This window comes from Thalassophryne amazonica, chromosome 8 (assembly GCF_902500255.1).
Source record: "Thalassophryne amazonica chromosome 8, fThaAma1.1, whole genome shotgun sequence".
In the NCBI taxonomy this organism is placed as follows: domain Eukaryota; kingdom Metazoa; phylum Chordata; class Actinopteri; order Batrachoidiformes; family Batrachoididae; genus Thalassophryne; species Thalassophryne amazonica.
In genome coordinates, this window is record NC_047110.1 from 116,570,672 (window position 1) to 116,591,146 (window position 20,475).

The following is a 20,475-nucleotide window of genomic DNA, read 5'->3' on the forward strand; positions in this document are numbered from 1 at the left end:
ACAATTGAATAACTTCAACCTAAGACACACAGGTTCGTTGTAATTGAGACAGAGACATGGTTCCCAGATACAAAAAAATAATTTATTAACAATTGAAGTTCTAGTTAAAAAGACAATTTTATAAAAAACTCATTTAAAACACCACCAATTATGACCACATGAGGGCGCCCTTGCATCACGCAGCCCGGCAGCACGCGCAGCTGGCAGAGTTTTCCAAATGTCCACACTGAGCGTAAAGCCGCCACAGCAAACAGGGCACATCCACTGGTCCCACGGGACGAAATCTTTCAGCAGAGCACCAGAGCAAAGCAGCAGGGCCTCCTTCCACAGCTTGGTCCAAAATCCTATATTTTAAACAAATAAATATAACACAAATATCTGAAAGAGGAGCTTACTTTGTGCTGTACATACCGAACCGTCCGTCACAGCTGTAACTCGACACCACCCCAGAGCGTCAAGAGCACCACAAACTCAGCAGCGCACCACCACCGACAGCCCACACAGAGGTCTCTGTACAACAAAACCACCTCCTTAAACACTCACCACTACACCTCAACGAGCCTGCAGCTGTGGCCGGCACCTACCTGTCTTCACGGGAACATGGAAGTGAACACGTCCAAACACCTGCAGTCAGTCTCCAGAAAGAGAAAGAAGAGCACACACACTCTCTCTTTTATGCAAACACTCCTCTGCCACAACCAGCTGAACATCATTAAGGTCATCCATCCTGCTACACATACATACACATACATAATACATACATACACACACACACACACACACACATACATACACACACATAATACATACATACACACACACGTACATACATGCATACATAGACACACATACATACATGCATACATAGACACACATACATACATACACGCATACATAGACACACATACACACACACACGTACATACATGCATACATAGACACACATACATACATGCATACATAGACACACGTACATACATGCATACATAGACACACATACATACATGCATACATAGACACACGTACATACATGCATACATAGACACACATACATACATGCATACATAGACACACATACATACATGCATACATAGACACACATACATACATGCATACATAGACACACGTACATACATGCATACATAGACACACGTACATACATGCATACATAGACACACATACATACATGCATACATAGACACACGTACATACATGCATACATAGACACACATACATACATGCATACATACACACACACACACACACACACGTACATACATGCATACATAGACACACATACATACATACACACACACACGTACATACATGCATACATAGACATGCATACATAGACACACATACATAATACATACATACATACACATACATACATAATACATACATACACACACACACGTACATACATGCATACATAGACACACATACATACATACACACACGTACATACATGCATACATAGACACACATACATACATACACACACACACGTACATACATGCATACATAGACATGCATACATAGACACACATACATAATACATACATACATACACATACATACATAATACATACATACACACACACACGTACATACATGCATACATAGACACACATACATACATACACACACACACACGTACATACATGCATACATAGACATGCATACATAGACACACATACATAATACATACATACACACACACACACACACACATACATACACACACGTACATACATACATACACACACACACGTACATACATGCATACATAGACACACATACATACATGCATACATAGACACACATACATACACGCATACATAGACACACATACATACATACACACACACACGTACATACATGCATACATAGACACACATACATACATGCATACATAGACACACATACATACATGCATACATAGACACACGTACATACATGCATACATAGACACACATACATACATGCATACATAGACACACGTACATACATGCATACATAGACACACATACATACATGCATACATAGACACACGTACATACATGCATACATAGACACACGTACATACATGCATACATAGACACACATACATACATGCATACATACACACACATACATACATGCATACATACACACACACACACACACGTACATACATGCATACATAGACACACATACATACATACACACACACACGTACATACATGCATACATAGACATGCATACATAGACACACATACATAATACATACATACATACACATACATACATAATACATACATACATACACACACATACATAATACATACATACACACACACACGTACATACATGCATACATAGACACACATACATAATACATACATACATACACATACATACATAATACATACATACATACACATACATACATAATACATACATACACACACACACGTACATACATGCATACATAGACACACATACATACATACACACACACACACACACGTACATACATGCATACATAGACATGCATACATAGACACACATACATAATACATACATACATACACATACATACATACACACACATAATACATACACACACACATAATACATACATACACACACACATAATACATACATACACACACACATAATACATACATACACACACACATATATAATACATACATACACACACATACATAATACATACATACACACACATACATAATACATACATACATGCATACACACACACATAATACATACATACATAATACATACATAACACATAATACATACATACATACACATAATACATACATACACATACACACACACACACACATACATAATACATACATACACACACACACACACATACATAATACATACATACACACACACACACATACATAATACATATATACACACACACATACATACATAATACATACATACACACACACATACATACATAATACATACATACAAGTGACAAAGTGACAATGACGAAATCTTTCAGCAGAGCACCAGAGCAAAGCAGCAGGGCCTCCTTCCACAGCTTGGTCCAAAATCCTATATTTTAAACAAATAAATATAACACAAATATCTGAAAGAGGAGCTTACTTTGTGCTGTACATACCGAACCGTCCGTCACAGCTGTAACTCGACACCACCCCAGAGCGTCAAGAGCACCACAAACTCAGCAGCGCACCACCACCGACAGCCCACACAGAGGTCTCTGTACAACAAAACCACCTCCTTAAACACTCACCACTACACCTCAACGAGCCTGCAGCTGTGGCCGGCACCTACCTGTCTTCACGGGAACATGGAAGTGAACACGTCCAAACACCTGCAGTCAGTCTCCAGAAAGAGAAAGAAGAGCACACACACTCTCTCTTTTATGCAAACACTCTGCCACAACCAGCTGAACATCATTAAGGTCATCCATCCTGCTACACATACATACACATACATAATACATACATACACACACACACACACATACATACACACACATAATACATACATACACACACACACGTACATACATGCATACATAGACACACATACATACATGCATACATAGACACACATACATACATACACGCATACATAGACACACATACACACACACACGTACATACATGCATACATAGACACACATACATACATGCATACATAGACACACGTACATACATGCATACATAGACACACATACATACATGCATACATAGACACACGTACATACATGCATACATAGACACACATACATACATGCATACATAGACACACATACATACATGCATACATAGACACACATACATACATGCATACATAGACACACGTACATACATGCATACATAGACACACATACATACATGCATACATAGACACACGTACATACATGCATACATAGACACAGATACATACATGCATACATACACACACACACACACGTACATACATGCATACATAGACACACATACATACATACACACACACACGTACATACATGCATACATAGACATGCATACATAGACACACATACATAATACATACATACATACACATACATAAATACATACACACACACACGTACATACATGCATACATAGACACACATACATACATACACACACACACGTACATACATGCATACATAGACATGCATACATAGACACATACATATAATACATACACACACACACACACACATACATACACACACGTACATACATACATACACACACACACGTACATACATGCATACATAGACACACATACATACATGCATACATAGACACACATACATACACGCATACATAGACACACATACATACATACACACACACACGTACATACATGCATACATAGACACACATACATACATGCATACATAGACACACATACATACATGCATACATAGACACACGTACATACATGCATACATAGACACACATACATACATGCATACATAGACACACGTACATACATGCATACATAGACACACATACATACATGCATACATAGACACACGTACATACATGCATACATAGACACACGTACATACATGCATACATAGACACACGTACATACATGCATGCATAGACACACGTACATACATGCATACATACACACACATACATACATGCATACATACACACACACACACACACACGTACATACATGCATACATAGACACACATACATACATACACACACACACGTACATACATGCATACATAGACATGCATACATAGACACACATACATAATACATACATACATACACATACATACATAATACATACATACATACACACACATACATAATACATACATACACACACACACGTACATACATGCATACATAGACACACATACATAATACATACATACATACACATACATACATAATACATACATACATACACATACATACATAATACATACATACACACACACACGTACATACATGCATACATAGACACACATACATACATACACACACACACACACACGTACATACATGCATACATAGACATGCATACATAGACACACATACATAATACATACATACATACACATACATACATACACACACATAATACATACACACACACATACATACATACACACACATAATACATACACACACACATAATACATACATACACACACACATAATACATACATACACACACACACACATAATACATACATACACACACACATATATAATACATACATACACACACACATATATAATACATACATACACACACATACATAATACATACATACACACACATACATAATACATACATACATGCATACACACACACATAATACATACATACATAATACATACATACATACACATAATACATACATACACACACACACACACACACATACATAATACATACATACACACACACACACATACATAATACATACATACACACACACACACACATACATAATACATACATACACACACACACACACATACATAATACATACATACACACACACATACATACATAATACATATATACACACACACATACATACATAATACATACATACACACACACATACATACATAATACATACATACAAGTGACAAAGTGACAATGTTTTTTATTCGGCACACAAAATATTCAAATAGAAAAAAATGAACAATTCCACAACAAACACAGACAAAACTAGTGAGTCCGAAAGGGTGTGGGCTGAAGCAAAGCTTATTAGCGCCCACCCCTGCTAGTACAAGTCCAACAATTCTAATCAGTCATATTTACATAAATACAAGTCACACTACATGTCGACACACAGACATACACATCAATATACTATTCACTTATAATTATATTTATATAGTACCAGATCACAAGAAAGTCAAATCAAGGCACTTTACGCCAGTAAGGACTAACCTTACCAACCCACACACACATACATACACACACACACACACACAATAAATACATACATACATACACACACACACACACAATAAATACATACATACATACACACACACAATACATACATACACACACACACACACAATACATACATACATACACACACACAATACATACATACACACATACACACATACACACACACACACACACATACATACACACACACAATACATACATACATACACACATACACACACACACACAATACCTACATACACACATACACACACACACACATACACACACACAATACATACATACACACATACACACATACACACATACATACACACACACAATACATACATACATACACACACACAATACATACATACATACACACACAATACATACATACATACACACACACAATACATACATACACACATACACACATACACACACACACACACATACATACACACACACAATACATACATACATACACACACACAATACATACATACATACACACACACAATACATACATACATACACACACACAATACATACATACACACATACACACATACACACACACACACACACATACATACACACACACAATACATACATACATACACACACACAATACATACATACATACACACACACAATACATACATACATACACACACACAATACATACATACATACACACACACAATACATACATACACACACACACACACATACACACACACACACACACATACATACACACACACAATACATACATACATACACACACACACATAACACATGCATACACACACACACACATAACACATACATACACACACACACACATAACACATACATACACACACACACCTAACACATACATACACACACACATAATACATACATACATACACACACACCACACACACCTCCACATACATAGTTGGCACGGTGACACTGTTATTATCCTCTAATAGCACTGAGGATAGTTATTGCAGATGGATAAAAGCTGTGTTTGAGTCTATTTGTCCTTACATTCAGTGACCTGTACTTTCTTCCTGATGGTAACAGTTAAAACATGGAGTTACCTGGATGGTGTGTGTCCTTGGTAATGTTCTTGGCTTTTTTGACACAACGGTCACTGTGGAGCTCTTCCAGTGTGGTGAGAGGGCAGCCGACAATCCTTTGGGCAGTATTGATGACCCCCTGGAGCACTTTCCTCTCAGCCACTGTACAGCTTGTACAACCCCTGGCAAAAATTATGGAATCACCGGCCTCAGAGGATGTTCATTCAGTTGTTTAATTTTGTAGAAAAAAAGCAGATCACAGACATGACACAAAACTAAAGTCATTTCAAATGGCAACTTCCTGGCTTTAAGAAACACTATAAGAAATCAGGAAAAAAAAAATTGTGGCAGTCAGTAACGGTTACTTTTTTAGACCAAGCAGAGGGAAAAAATATGGACTCACTCAATTCTGAGGAAAAAATTATGGAATCACCTTGTAAATTTTCATCCCCAAAACTAACACCTGCATCAAATCAGATCTGCTCGTTAGTCTGCATCTAAAAAGGAGTGATCACACCTTGGAGAGCTGTTGCACCAAGTGGACTGACATGAATCATGGCTCCAACACGAGAGATGTCAATTGAAACAAAGGAGAGGATTATCAAACTCTTAAAAGAGAGTAAATCATCACGCAATGTTGCAAAAGACGTTGGTTGTTCACAGTCGGCTGTGTCTAAACTCTGGACCAAATACAAACAACATGGGAAGGTTGTTAAAGGCAAACATACTGGTAGACCAAGGAAGACATCAAAGTGTCAAGACAGAAAACTTAAAGCAATATGTCTCAAAAATTGAAAATGCACAACAAAACAAATGAGGAACGAATGGGAGGAAACTGGAGTCAACGTCTGTGACCGAACTGTAAGAAACCGCCTAAAGGAAATGGGATATACATACAGAAAAGCTAAACGAAAGCCATCATTAACACCTAAACAGAAAAAAACAAGGTTACAATGGGCTAAGGAAAAGCAATAGTGGACTGTGGATGACTGGATGAAAGTCATATTCAGTGTTGAATCTCGAATCTGCATTGGGCAAGGTGATGATGCTGGAACTTTTGTTTGGTGCCGTTCCAATGAGATTTATAAAGATGACTGCCTGAAGAGAACATGTAAATTTCCACAGTCATTGATGATATGGGGCTGCATGTCAGGTAAAGGCACTGGGGAGATGGCTGTCATTACATCATCAATAAATGCACAAGTTTACGTTGATATTTTGGACACTCTTAAGGATATGATTCCTTCTTTATGTTCTCTAATGCCATATACCAACACAGTGCAGAGTAGCTACCTAAACTCTGTAAGTGAGATAGAGTATCTCGTCAATAGTTTTACATCCTCATTGAAGACAACTTTGGATGCTGTAGCTCCTCTGAAAAAGAGAGCTTTAAATCAGAAGTGCCTGACTCCGTGGTATAACTCACAAACTCGCAGCTTAAAGCAGATAACCCGTAAGTTGGAGAGGAAATGGCGTCTCACTAATTTAGAAGATCTTCACTTAGCCTGGAAAAAGAGTCTGTTGCTCTATAAAAAAGCCCTCCGTAAAGCTAGGACATCTTACTACTCATCACTAATTGAAGAAAATAAGAACAACCCCAGGTTTCTTTTCAGCACTGTAGCCAGGCTGACAAAGAGTCAGAGCTCTATTGAGCCGAGTATTCCTTTAACTTTAACTAGTAATGACTTCATGACTTTCTTTGCTAATAAAATTTTAACTATTAGAGAAAAAATTACTCATAACCATCCCAAAGACGTATCGTTATCTTTGGCTGCTTTCAGTGATGCTGGTATTTGGTTAGACTCTTTCTCTCCGATTGTTCTGTCTGAGTTATTTTCATTAGTTACTTCATCCAAACCATCAACATGTCTATTAGACCCCATTCCTACCATTCCCCCATTCCTGGCCACAAACTCGCAGCTTAAAGCAGATAACCCATAAATGGAGAGGAAATGGCGTCTCACTAATTTAGAAGATCTTCATTTAGCCTGGAAAAAGGCTAAATGAAAATCTTAGAAACATGGTGTCTAACCAGATCCTTACTCTGGATGGCATTACCCTGACCTCTAGTAATACTGTGAGAAATCTTGGAGTCATTTTTGATCAGGATATGTCATTCAAAGCGCATATTAAACAAATATGTAGGACTGCTTTTTTGCATTTGCGCAATATCTCTAAAATTAGAAAGGTCTTGTCTCAGAGTGATGCTGAAAAACTAATTCATGCATTTATTTCCTCTAGGCTGGACTATTGTAATTCATTATTATCAGGTTGTCCTAAAGTTCCCTGAAAAGCCTTCAGTTAATTCAAAATGCTGCAGCTAGAGTACTGACAGGGACTAGAAGGAGAGAGCATATCTCACCCATATTGGCCTCTCTTCATTGGCTTCCTGTTAATTCTAGAATAGAATTTAAAATTCTTCTTCTTACTTATAAGGTTTTGAATAATCAGGTCCCATCTTATCTTAGGGACCTCATAGTACCATATCACCCCAATAGAGCGCTTCGCTCTCAGACTGCAGGCTTACTTGTAGTTGTGTGTGTGTTTGTGATTGTGTGTGTGTTTGTGTGATTGTGTGTGTGTTTATATAAATGTGTGTTTGTGAATATGTGTGTTTATGTGATTGTGTGTGTTTGTGATTGTGTTTATGTGAATGTATGTGTTTGTGTGATTGTGTGTGTGTTTGTGATTGTGTGTGTGTTTATATAAATGTGTGTTTGTGAATATGTGTGTTTATGTGATTGTGTGTGTGTTTGTGATTGTGTTTATGTGAATGTGTGTGTTTATGTGATTGTGTGCGTGTTTATATAAATGTGTGTTTGTGATTGTGTGTGTTTATATAAATGTGTGTGTTTGTGATTATGTGTGTGTGATTATGTGTGTGTTTATGTGATTGTGTGTTTATGTGATTGTGTGTGTGTTTATATGAATGTGTGTGTTATATGAATGTGTGATTGTGTTGTGTTTATATGAATGTGTGATTGTGTTGTGTGTATGTGTGATTGTGTGTGTTTGTGTGATTGTGCGTGTGTTTATATGATTGTGCGTGTGTTTATGTGATTGTGTGTGTGTTTATATGAATGTGCATGTTTATATGAATGTGTGTGTTTGTGATTGTGTGTGTGTTTATATGAATGTGATTGTGTGTGTTTGTGAATGTGTGTTTATGTGATTGTGTGTGTGATTGTGTGCGTGTTTATATGAATGTGTTGTTTATATTTTTGTGATTGTGTGCGTGTTTGTGATTGTGTGCGTGTTTATGTGATTGTGTGTGTGTTTGTGATTGTGTGCGTGTTTATATAAATGTGTTTGTGATTGTATGTGTGTTTGTGATTGTGTGCATGTTTATATAAATGTGTGTGTGTTTGTGATTGTGTGTGTGTTTATGTGATTGTGTGTGTTTATATGAATGTGTGATTGTGTGTGTGTTTATATGATTGTGTGTGTGTGTTTATATGAATGTGTGTTTATATGAATGTGTGATTGTGTGTGTTTGTATGAATGTGTGTGTGTTTGTATGAATGTGTGATTGTGTGTGTTTGTGATTGTGTGTGTGATTGTATGTGTGATTGTGTGTGTTTATATGAATGTGTGATTGTGTGTTTATGTGTGTGTGTGTGCGTGTATGTGTGCTTATATGAATGTGTGATTGTGTGTGTGTTTATATGAATGTGTGTGTTTATGTGATTGTGTGTGTTTGTGATTGTGTGTGTGTTTATGTGTGTTTATATGAATGTGTGATTGTGTGTGTGTTTATATGAATGTGTGGTTGTGTGTGTTTATGTGATTGTGTGTGTTTATGTGGTTGTGTGTGTGTGTTTATATGAATGTGTGTGTTTATGTGATTGTGTTTGTGTGTGTTTATATGAATTTTGTGTGTGTGTTTATGTGGTTGTGTGTGTGTTTATATGAATGTGTGTGTGTTTGTGGTTGTGTGTGTTTATATGAATGTGTGATTGTGTGTGTTTGTGTGATTGTGTGTGTTTGTGTGTTTATATGAATTTGTGTGTGTGTGTTTATGTGGTTGTGTGTGATTATATGGATTTCTGTGTTTTTGTGGTTGTGTGTGTGTGTGTGTGTGTGTTTATGTGGTTGTGTGTGTGTGTTTATATGAATTTGTGTGTGTGTGTGTGTGTGTGTTTATATGAATTTGTGTGTGTGTGTGTGTGTGTGTTTATATGAATTTGTGTGTGTGTGTGTGTTTATATGAATTTGTGTGTGTGTTTATGTGGTTGTGTGTGTTTATATGAATTTGTGTGTGTTTATGTGGTTGTGTGTGTTTATATGAATTTGTGTGTGTGTTTATGTGGTTGTGTGTGTTTATATGAATTTGTGTTTGTGGTTGTATGTGTGTGTGTGTGTTTATGTGGTTGTGTGTGTGTTTATATGAATTTGTGTGTGTGTTTATGTGGTTGTGTGTGTTTATATGAATTTGTGTGTGTGTTTATGTGGTTGTGTGTGATTATATGAATTGTGTGTGTGTTTGTGGTTGTGTGTGTTTATGTGGTTGTGGGTGTGTGTTTATATGAATTTGTGTGTGTGTTTATGTGGTTTGTGTGTGTTTATATGAATTTGTGTGTGTGTGTTTATGTGGTTGTGTGTGATTATATGAATTTGTGTGTTTTTGTGGTTGTGTGTGTGTTTATGTGGTTGTGTGTGATTATATGAATTTGTGTGTTTTTGTGGTTGTGTGTGTGTGTGTGTTTATGTGGTTGTGTGTGATTATATGAATTTGTGTGTTTTTGTGGTTGTGTGTGTGTGTGTGTGTGTGTGTTTATGTGGTTGTGTGTGATTATATGAATTTGTGTGTTTATGTGGTTGTGTGTGTGTGTGTTTATGTGGTTGTGTGTGTGTGTGTTTATGTGGTTGTGTGTGTGTGTTTATATGAATTTGTGTGTGTGTTTATATGAATTTGTGTGTGTTTGTGGTTGTGTGTGTGTTTATATGAATTTGTGTGTGTGTTTATATGAATTTGTGTGTGTGTTTATGTGGTTGTAGGTGTGTGATTATATGAATTTGTGTGTGTTTGTGGTTGTGTGATTATATGAATTTGTGTGTGTTTGTGGTTGTGTGTGTGTGTGTGTGTTTATGTGATTGTGTGTGTGTTTATATGAATTTGTGTGTGTGTTTATGTGGTTGTGTGTGTGTTTATATGAATTTGTGTGTGTGTTTATGTGGTTGTGTGTGTGTTTATGTGGTTGTGGGTGTGTGATTATATGAATTTGTGTGTGTTTGTGGTTGTGTGTGTGTGTGTGTTTATGTGGTTGTGGGGTGATTATATGAATTTGTGTGTGTTTGTGGTTGTTTGTGTGTGTGTGTTTATGTGGTTGTGTGTGATTATATGAATTTGTGTGTGTTTGTGGTTGTGTGTGTGTGTTTATGTGGTTGTGTGTGATTATATGAATTTGTGTGTGTTTGTGGTTGTTTGTGTGTGTGTGTTTATGTGGTTGTGGGTGTGTGATTATATGAATTTGTGTGTGTTTGTGGTTGTTTGTGTGTGTGTGTGTGTTTATGTGGTTGTGGGTGTGTGATTATATGAATTTGTGTGTGTTTGTGGTTGTTTGTGTGTGTGTGTGTGTTTATGTGGTTGTGGGTGTGTGATTATATGAATTTGTCTGTGTTTGTGGTTGTGTGTGTGTGTGTGTGTGTGTTTATATGAATTTGTGTGTGTGTGTTTTCTGAGGCTCGGAGGGCGGCTGGCGTTGCTACCTGATCGACAGAGGACGGAAGTCGCCCAAAGAGTACATCCGTTATGGCGTTCTCTACGTCACTGAGAAGTGAGTCTGCGCCTGATTGGTGGAACTGGTTCTGGACTTGGGCAGACTGGACTCACACTCTTTTGTCCTCTGCAGTTACTTGTGTTTTGAAAGCTCCAGCTCCAGGTCCAACTCGTCCAGGAGGACCAAAGTCATCAAGCTGGTGGACATCACAAACATTCAGAAGGTACAAGCATCACACCGTCCACAGACACGACGTGTGCCGGAGTCCGACTCCTCCTCATTCTGACTTGGTCTCTCGCAGTATAAAGCTCTGTCCATGCTGCCCGGCTCTGGGATGGGCATCTCCATCCAGACCCCATCCACCCCGAAGGTAAGGCTGAGTGGGAGGAGCCTGCAGAGGGGGTGGGGTCAAACCATTTCTTTGTTCAACTGACGACATTCTGTGTCCCAGCCTTTAGTTTTCGGCGCCATGGTCCACAGAGACGAGGCCTTCGACATCATCTTCACTCAGTACACCAAGACTGTTGCCACGGTGACGGCTGCAGAGACCTAGTGTCCTCCAGACAGCCGGGGTCATGACTCAGTGATGACATCATCACGCCAGCTTCCTGTTCTGTGTTCACCCTGAAGACTTTCAGTGACCTCACATCAGTGCTGACATCTGATTGGCTGATTCACACAGTCACTGCTGTGATGTCATTATGAATGCATTAATAGACCTTATTGATTTCTAATCAGGTCCTGCCCACTGGATCATCGTGGCGTCTCATGGGTCCCACCCTAACGCACCTTGACACTGGCACGCAATCTGCAAATTAGAACATCAACACAACACATCAACACGCGTCTCCGATGAGCCGCCACAGTGGACATAACGTGCCGCCGTGTGTCCACACAGCAGCTAATCTGAGACTTCGTTACTGTGTCATGTTGAAGCTACAAAAAATGGATGAAATGTTGTTGTTCTGCTGCAGAGAGACGATTTAAAGTTCATCAGGATTAAATTCAAATGTGGCTGGTTTGAGCAAAAAGGATGAAAACGGTGACCCGGCTTTTGAACACTCTCAGTAACAGCCCGTTCCACAGGGCACTGCTCTATGGGGCCGCACAGTCTCATTTCAAATGGACAGCCGGTACAGACACGGCAGAGAATCCCCGGGTGGAGTGTTTCAGCACAAGCTCGGTAAACTTAAAAAGCATACTCACCAACACCAAGCGGACCTGCTGTTTAAAATGGTTTTCGCTGAAACCCCCGTCCTCCGAATGGTTTGTGCCGACACTTCGCCCGGGGGTTACTCTGTCCCCACAAACACTGTCACTGCTAACGGAAAAATGTTCTGTTTTGTTTTTGGCTGAAACCACAGAAACAGTCGTGAAAAGTGCAGGGGTTTTTTTTTGTTTTGTTTTTTTGGTTCCCAGTGCAGAAGAAAAGACGGGGCAAATGTGAGACGTCGAGTCGGTACAATGAGGCAAATAAGTATTTAACCCCCTGCCAGTTTTGCAGGTTTTCCCACCTACAAAGAATGTAGAGGTCTGTCATTTTTATCATAGGTTCACTTCAACTGTGAGAGAATCTAAAAAAAAAAAATCAGAAAAATTACATTGTTTGATTTTTTAAATAATTAATTTGCATTTTATTGCATGAAATAAGTATTTGAACACCTACCAATCAGCAAGAATTCTGTCTCTCACAGACCTGTTAATTTTTCTTTAAGAAGCCCTCTTATTCTGCACTCTTTACCTGTATTAATTGCACCTGTTTGAACTTGTTACCTGTATAAAAGACACCTGTTCACACACTCAATCACAGTCCAACCTGTCCACCATAGCCAAGACCAAAGAGCTGTCTAAGGACACCAGGGACAAAACTGTAGACCTGCACAAGGCTGGGATGGACTACAGGACAACAGGCAAGCAGCTTGGTAGAAGACAAAAAGTGGAAGAAACACAAGATGACTGTCAATCTCCCTTGGCCTGGGATTCCATGCAAGATCTCACTTTGTGGGGTAAGGATGATTCTGAGAAAGCTCAGAACTACACAGGAGGACCTGGTCAATGACCTGAAGAGAGCTGGGACCACAGTCACAAAGATTACATTAGTAACACATGATGCTGTCATGGTTTAAAATCCTGCAGGGCAGCAAGGTCCCCCTGCTCAAGCCAGCACATGTCCAGGCCTGTTTGAAGTTCACCAGTGACCATCAGGATGATCCAGAGGAGGCATGGGAGAAGGTCATGTGGTCAGATGAGACCAGAATAGAGCTTTTTGGAATCAACTCCACTTACCATGTTTAGAGGATGAGAACAACCCCAAGAAAACCATCCCAACTGTGAAGCATGGGGGTGGAAACATCAATACTCTGGGGGTGCTCTTCTGCAAAGGGGACAGGACGACTGCACCGTATTGAAGGGAGGATGGATGGGGTCATGTATTGCGAGATTTTGGCAAACAACCTCCTTCCCTCAGTAAGAGCATTGAAGATGGGTCATGGCTGGGTCTTCTTTCTTAGATTACTTTGAGAAGAAAATAGAAGACATCAGGTTAAACATATCCCAGCATGCCTTAACCCAGCCACTACACCCTGCTATTGAGGTGGGCGCCACTACTGAGGTATTACCTAGATTTATAGAATTTGATAGTATCTCACTCAGCATGCTGACAAAACTCGTAACGTCAACAAAAAGCACAAACCTGTTTATTTGATCCTATACCAACAAAACTGTTTAAGGACCTGTGGCCCACTCATGGACCAACTGTGCTGGAAATGATTAATCTTTCTTTAACTTCTGGATCTGTTCCTAAATGTTTCAAATCTGCAGTGATTAAACCATTACTTAAGAAACCTAATCTTGACCCTAGTGTATTGAAAAACTATCATCCGATATCAAATCTATCATTTTTCTCTAATATTCTGGAAAAAGTGGCGTCACGGCAGCTCGTGGACTATCTTACTGAGAATAATCTCTTTGAGCCACTGCAGTCTGCTTTTAGAAAATATCATTCCACAGAGACTCACTAAAGTGGTGAATGATCTTCTGCTTACAATGGATTCGGACACCACTACGGTTCTGGTGCTGTTATATCTCAGTGCTGCATTTGATACAGTGGATCATCATATTCTACTTGATAGACTGGAAAATCATTTTAGGATTACTGGGAGTGCCCTTGCATGGTTGATGTTACATGCATTCCTGTGTTCTTTGCCTCTACTGGTGGTTGGCTCTCACTGCGGTATTGTATCACTTCCTGTTCCGGAGCACAGCGGTGTTTTTGGGGTGGTTTTTAAAGTTTTATATTACACTTGAACGTTTTTTTTTTATTTTATTAATGTGAAGCCATTTAAGAATAAAAATGATCTCCTCTTGCATACCTGATCATTTTAAATGTTTTTTTTCTTAAGCTGTAATCTGAATGTTTAATTTTCTGCTACTTTTGTGGGTTGCCATGGCAGCAGACCAAGCAGCTCATCCCACACTTCCTTTTCTTGTCAAGTCCTGTAACTCTTCTGGATCTTCCCTGGGCCTCTTCCCAGTTGGACATGCCTGATGATTGTGGTATTCTGGAAGATTTTGATACTGCAGTAACCAGCGTTACCTGCAGGGGCACTAAGTGCCAGTATAAAAGGCTGTGACGGCAGTGCAGCCAGTCACAGAGGCGGAGTAAATGGAAGGAGGCGAGACAGGTGTCCTATTGCTGTAAATCAGGGGTGCCCAACCTTCTTTGAACCGAGATCTACTTTTAAAGTCAACAGTGTATCGAGATATACCGAGCCGTATGGAACGCCACAGCGTAGCCACAATATGTTGTGCACCAATAACACAATTTTCTGGCAGGTTTTAACAATAATAATGCATCATTGAAGTAAATGTGCATGGTGGAAAAGAATAAGCACAAGTAGGGTTAGGGTTAGGACTGGCCTTAAGTTGGAAAAGTTGTTCCCTACCTTAGTGGGACTTCTGGCCCTGAGAGGAGGAAGCTGGTCTCTCATAGTCCGGACAGTAGGAGCTGAGTGCAGCTGTAATCAGGCACTCAGACACACTGTCTGCATTAGAGTTCAGATTTGGACGTTCATGTCAGGATTTGAGCTCAGTGTCATTTTTCAGTGTGAGGATCCAAGATGAAGAGTGACGCCACTTTGGATGATATACAGTCCACATCTATATTTTCCCCAAATGGAAAACAGAAAACTGACAACAGGCTCTTTGGATGCAAAGTCAGTGAAGCACCTGTCAAATTCTGACAAGATGCTCTGCACGGGATCATCATAACGTGCACTCTCAGGCTCTGCCCACTCTGTGTCCTGGTGCTTAAGTTCTGTGTCCATGTGTGGAAAGTTCTGCAGGACCTGCACAATGTTGCAACCTGCTTGATAGCACATACGTATAATATGCTTTTAAACTCACTTTCAAATCCAAAAGCTGTGCACATTGAAGTAGGGTCCACTAACTTCAATAGTTTGACCGTTGTCTCACAATTCACTGTGCTACTTAAAGAACAGTGTGTACTAGTTTTGTAGTTTTCTCTGGGCCCCTCCCCAATCAGACCGGGAGTGACATGTTTAGCCGCATGTTCTCCTTGAATTGCTGGCTGTCTGAGTGGTGTCCAAAAAATAAGGTGGGCTTCATAGATAATTGGCAAAGCTTCTGGGGAAAACCTGGTCTTGTTAGGAGAGACGGCATCCATCCCACTTTGGATGGAGCAGCTCTCATTTCTAGAAATCTGGCCAATTTTCTTAAATCCTCCAAACCGTGACTATCCAGGGTTGGGACCAGGAAGCAGAGTTGTAGTCTTACACACCTCTCTGCAGCTTCCCTCCCCCTGCCATCCCCTCATTACCCCATCCCCGTAGAGACGGTGCCTGCTCCCAGACTACCAATAACTAGCAAAAATCTATTTAAGCATAAAAATTCAAAAAGAAAAAATAATATAGCACCTTCAACTGCACCACAGACTAAAACAGTTAAATGTGGTCTATTAAACATTAGGTCTCTCTCTTCTAAGTCCCTGTTGGTAAATGATATAATAATTGATCAACATATTGATTTATTCTGCCTTACAGAAACCTGGTTACAGCAGGATGAATATGTTAGTTTAAATGAGTCAACACCCCTGAGTCACACTAACTGTCAGAATGCTCGTAGCACGGGCCGAGGCGGAGGATTAGCAGCAATCTTCCATTCCAGCTTATTAATTAATCAAAAACCCAGACAGAGCTTTAATTCATTTGAAAGCTTGACTCTTAGTCTTGTCCATCCAAATTGGAAGACCCAAAAACAAGTTTTATTTGTTATTATCTATCGTCCACCTGGTCGTTACTGTGAGTTTCTCTGTGAATTTTCAGACCTTTTGTCTGACTTAGTGCTTAGCTCAGATAAGATAATTATAGTGGCCGATTTTAACATCCACACAGATGCTGAGAATGACAGCCTCAACACTGCATTTAATCTATTATTAGACTCTATTGGCTTTGCTCAAAAAGTAAATGAGTCCACCCACCACTTTAATCATATCTTAGATCTTGTTCTGACTTATGGTATGGAAATAGAAGACTTAACAGTATTCCCTGAAAACTCCCTTCTGTCTGATCATTTCTTAATAACATTTACATTTACTCTGATGGACTACCCAGCAGTGGGGAATAAGTTTCATTACACTAGAAGTCTTTCAGAAAGCGCTGTAACTAGGTTTAAGGATATGATTCCTTCTTTATGTTCTCTAATGCCATATACCAACACAGTGCAGAGTAGCTACCTAAACTCTGTAAGGGAGTTAGAGTATCTCGTCAATAGTTTTACATCCTCATTGAAGACAACTTTGGATGCTGTAGCTCCTCTTTCTTTGCTAATAAAATTTTAACTATTAGAGAAAAAATTACTCATAACCATCCCAAAGACGTATCGTTATCTTTGGCTGCTTTCAGTAATGCCGGTATTTGGTTAGACTCTTTCTCTCAGATTGTTCTGTCTGAGTTATTTTCATTAGTTACTTCCTCCAAACCATCAACATGTCTATTAGACCCCATTCCTACCAGGCTGCTCAAGGAAGCCCTACCATTAATTAATGCTTCGATCTTAAATATGATCAATCTATCTTTGTTAGTTGGCTATGTACCACAGGCTTTTAAGGTGGCAGTAATTAAACCATTACTTAAAAAGCCATCACTTGACCCAGCTATCTTAGCTAATTATAGGCCAATCTCCAACCTTCCTTTTCGCTCAAAAATTCTTGAAAGGGTAGTTGTAAAACAGCTAACTGATCATCTGCAGAGGAATGGTCTATTTGAAGAGTTTCAGTCAGGTTTTAGAATTCATCATAGTACAGAAACAGCATTAGTGAAGGTTACAAATGATCTTATGGCCTCAGACAGTGGATTCATCTGTGTGCTTGTTCTGTTAGACCTCAGTGCTGCTTTTGATACTGTTGACCATAAAATTTTATTACAGAGATTAGAGCATGCCATAGGTATTAAAGGCACTGCGCTGCGGTGGTTTGAATCATATTTATCTAATAGATTACAATTTGTTCATGTAATGAGTTCCACAAGGTTCTGTGCTAGGACCAATTTTATTCACTTTATACATGCTTCCCTTAGGCAGTATTATTAGACGGTATTGCTTAAATTTTCATTGTTACGCAGATGATACCCAACTTTATCTATCCATGAAGCCAGAGGACACACACCAATTAGCTAAACTGCAGGATTGTCTTACAGACATAAAGACATGGATGACCTCTAATTTCCTGCTTTTAAACTCAGATAAACCTGAAGTTATTGTACTTGGCCCCACAAATCTTAGAAACATGGTGTCTAAGCAGATCCTTACTCTGGATGGCATTACCCTGACCTCTAGTAATACTGAGAGAAATCTTGGAGTCATTTTTGATCAGGATATGTCATTCAATGTGCATATTAAACAAATATGTAGGACTGCTTTTTTGCATTTACGCAATATCTCTAAAATCAGAAAGGTCTTGTCTCAGAGTGATGCTGAAAAACTAATTCATGCATTTATTTCCTCTAGGCTGGACTATTGTAATTCATTATTATCAGGTTGTCCTAAAAGTTCCCTGAAAAGCCTTCAGTTAATTCAAAATGCTGCAGCTAGAGTGCTGACGGGGACTAGAAGGAGAGAGCATATCTCTCCCATATTGGCCTCTCTTCATTGGCTTCCTGTTAATTCTAGAATAGAATTTAAAATTCTTCTTCTTACTTATAAGGTTTTGAATAATCAGGTCCCATCTTATCTTAGGGACCTCATAGTACCATATCACCCCAATAGAGCGCTTCGCTCTCAGACTGCAGGCTTACTTGTAGTTCCTAGGGTTTGTAAGAGTAGAATGGGAGGCAGAGCCTTCAGCTTTCAGGCTCCTCTCCTGTGGAACCAGCTCCCAATTCAGATCAGGGAGACAGACACCCTCTCTACTTTTAAGATTAGGCTTAAAACTTTCCTTTTTGCTAAAGCTTATAGTTAGGGCTGGATCAGGTGACCCTGAACCATCCCTTAGTTATGCTGCTATAGACTTAGACTGCTGGGGGGTTCCCATGATGCACTGAGTGTTTCTTTCTCTTTTTACTCTGTATGCACCACTCTGCATTTAATCATTAGTGATTGATCTCTGCTCCCCTCCACAGCATGTCTTTTTCCTGGTTCTCTCCCTCAGCCCCAACCAGTCCCAGCAGAAGACTGCCCCTCCCTGAGCCTGGTTCTGCTGGAG

General features: G+C 39.2%; 1 protein-coding gene across 3 annotated transcripts in view; it reads left to right on the top strand.

The window, feature by feature from the left end:
* LOC117516385 (GRAM domain-containing protein 4-like) overlaps positions 1–14,346 on the top strand; it is a 99,569-nt gene extending 85,223 nt beyond the window's left edge. For all 3 annotated transcript variants that reach the window (XM_034177360.1, XM_034177362.1, XM_034177361.1), the window contains 4 exons: positions 12,722–12,815; positions 12,891–12,981; positions 13,060–13,128; positions 13,210–14,346. In XM_034177360.1, coding sequence (XP_034033251.1) covers positions 12,722–12,815; positions 12,891–12,981; positions 13,060–13,128; positions 13,210–13,311 — 356 coding nt within the window. In that variant the 3' untranslated portion in view covers positions 13,312–14,346. The remainder of the gene's footprint in view (positions 1–12,721; positions 12,816–12,890; positions 12,982–13,059; positions 13,129–13,209) is intronic.
* Positions 14,347–20,475: the final 6,129 nt, after the last annotated feature.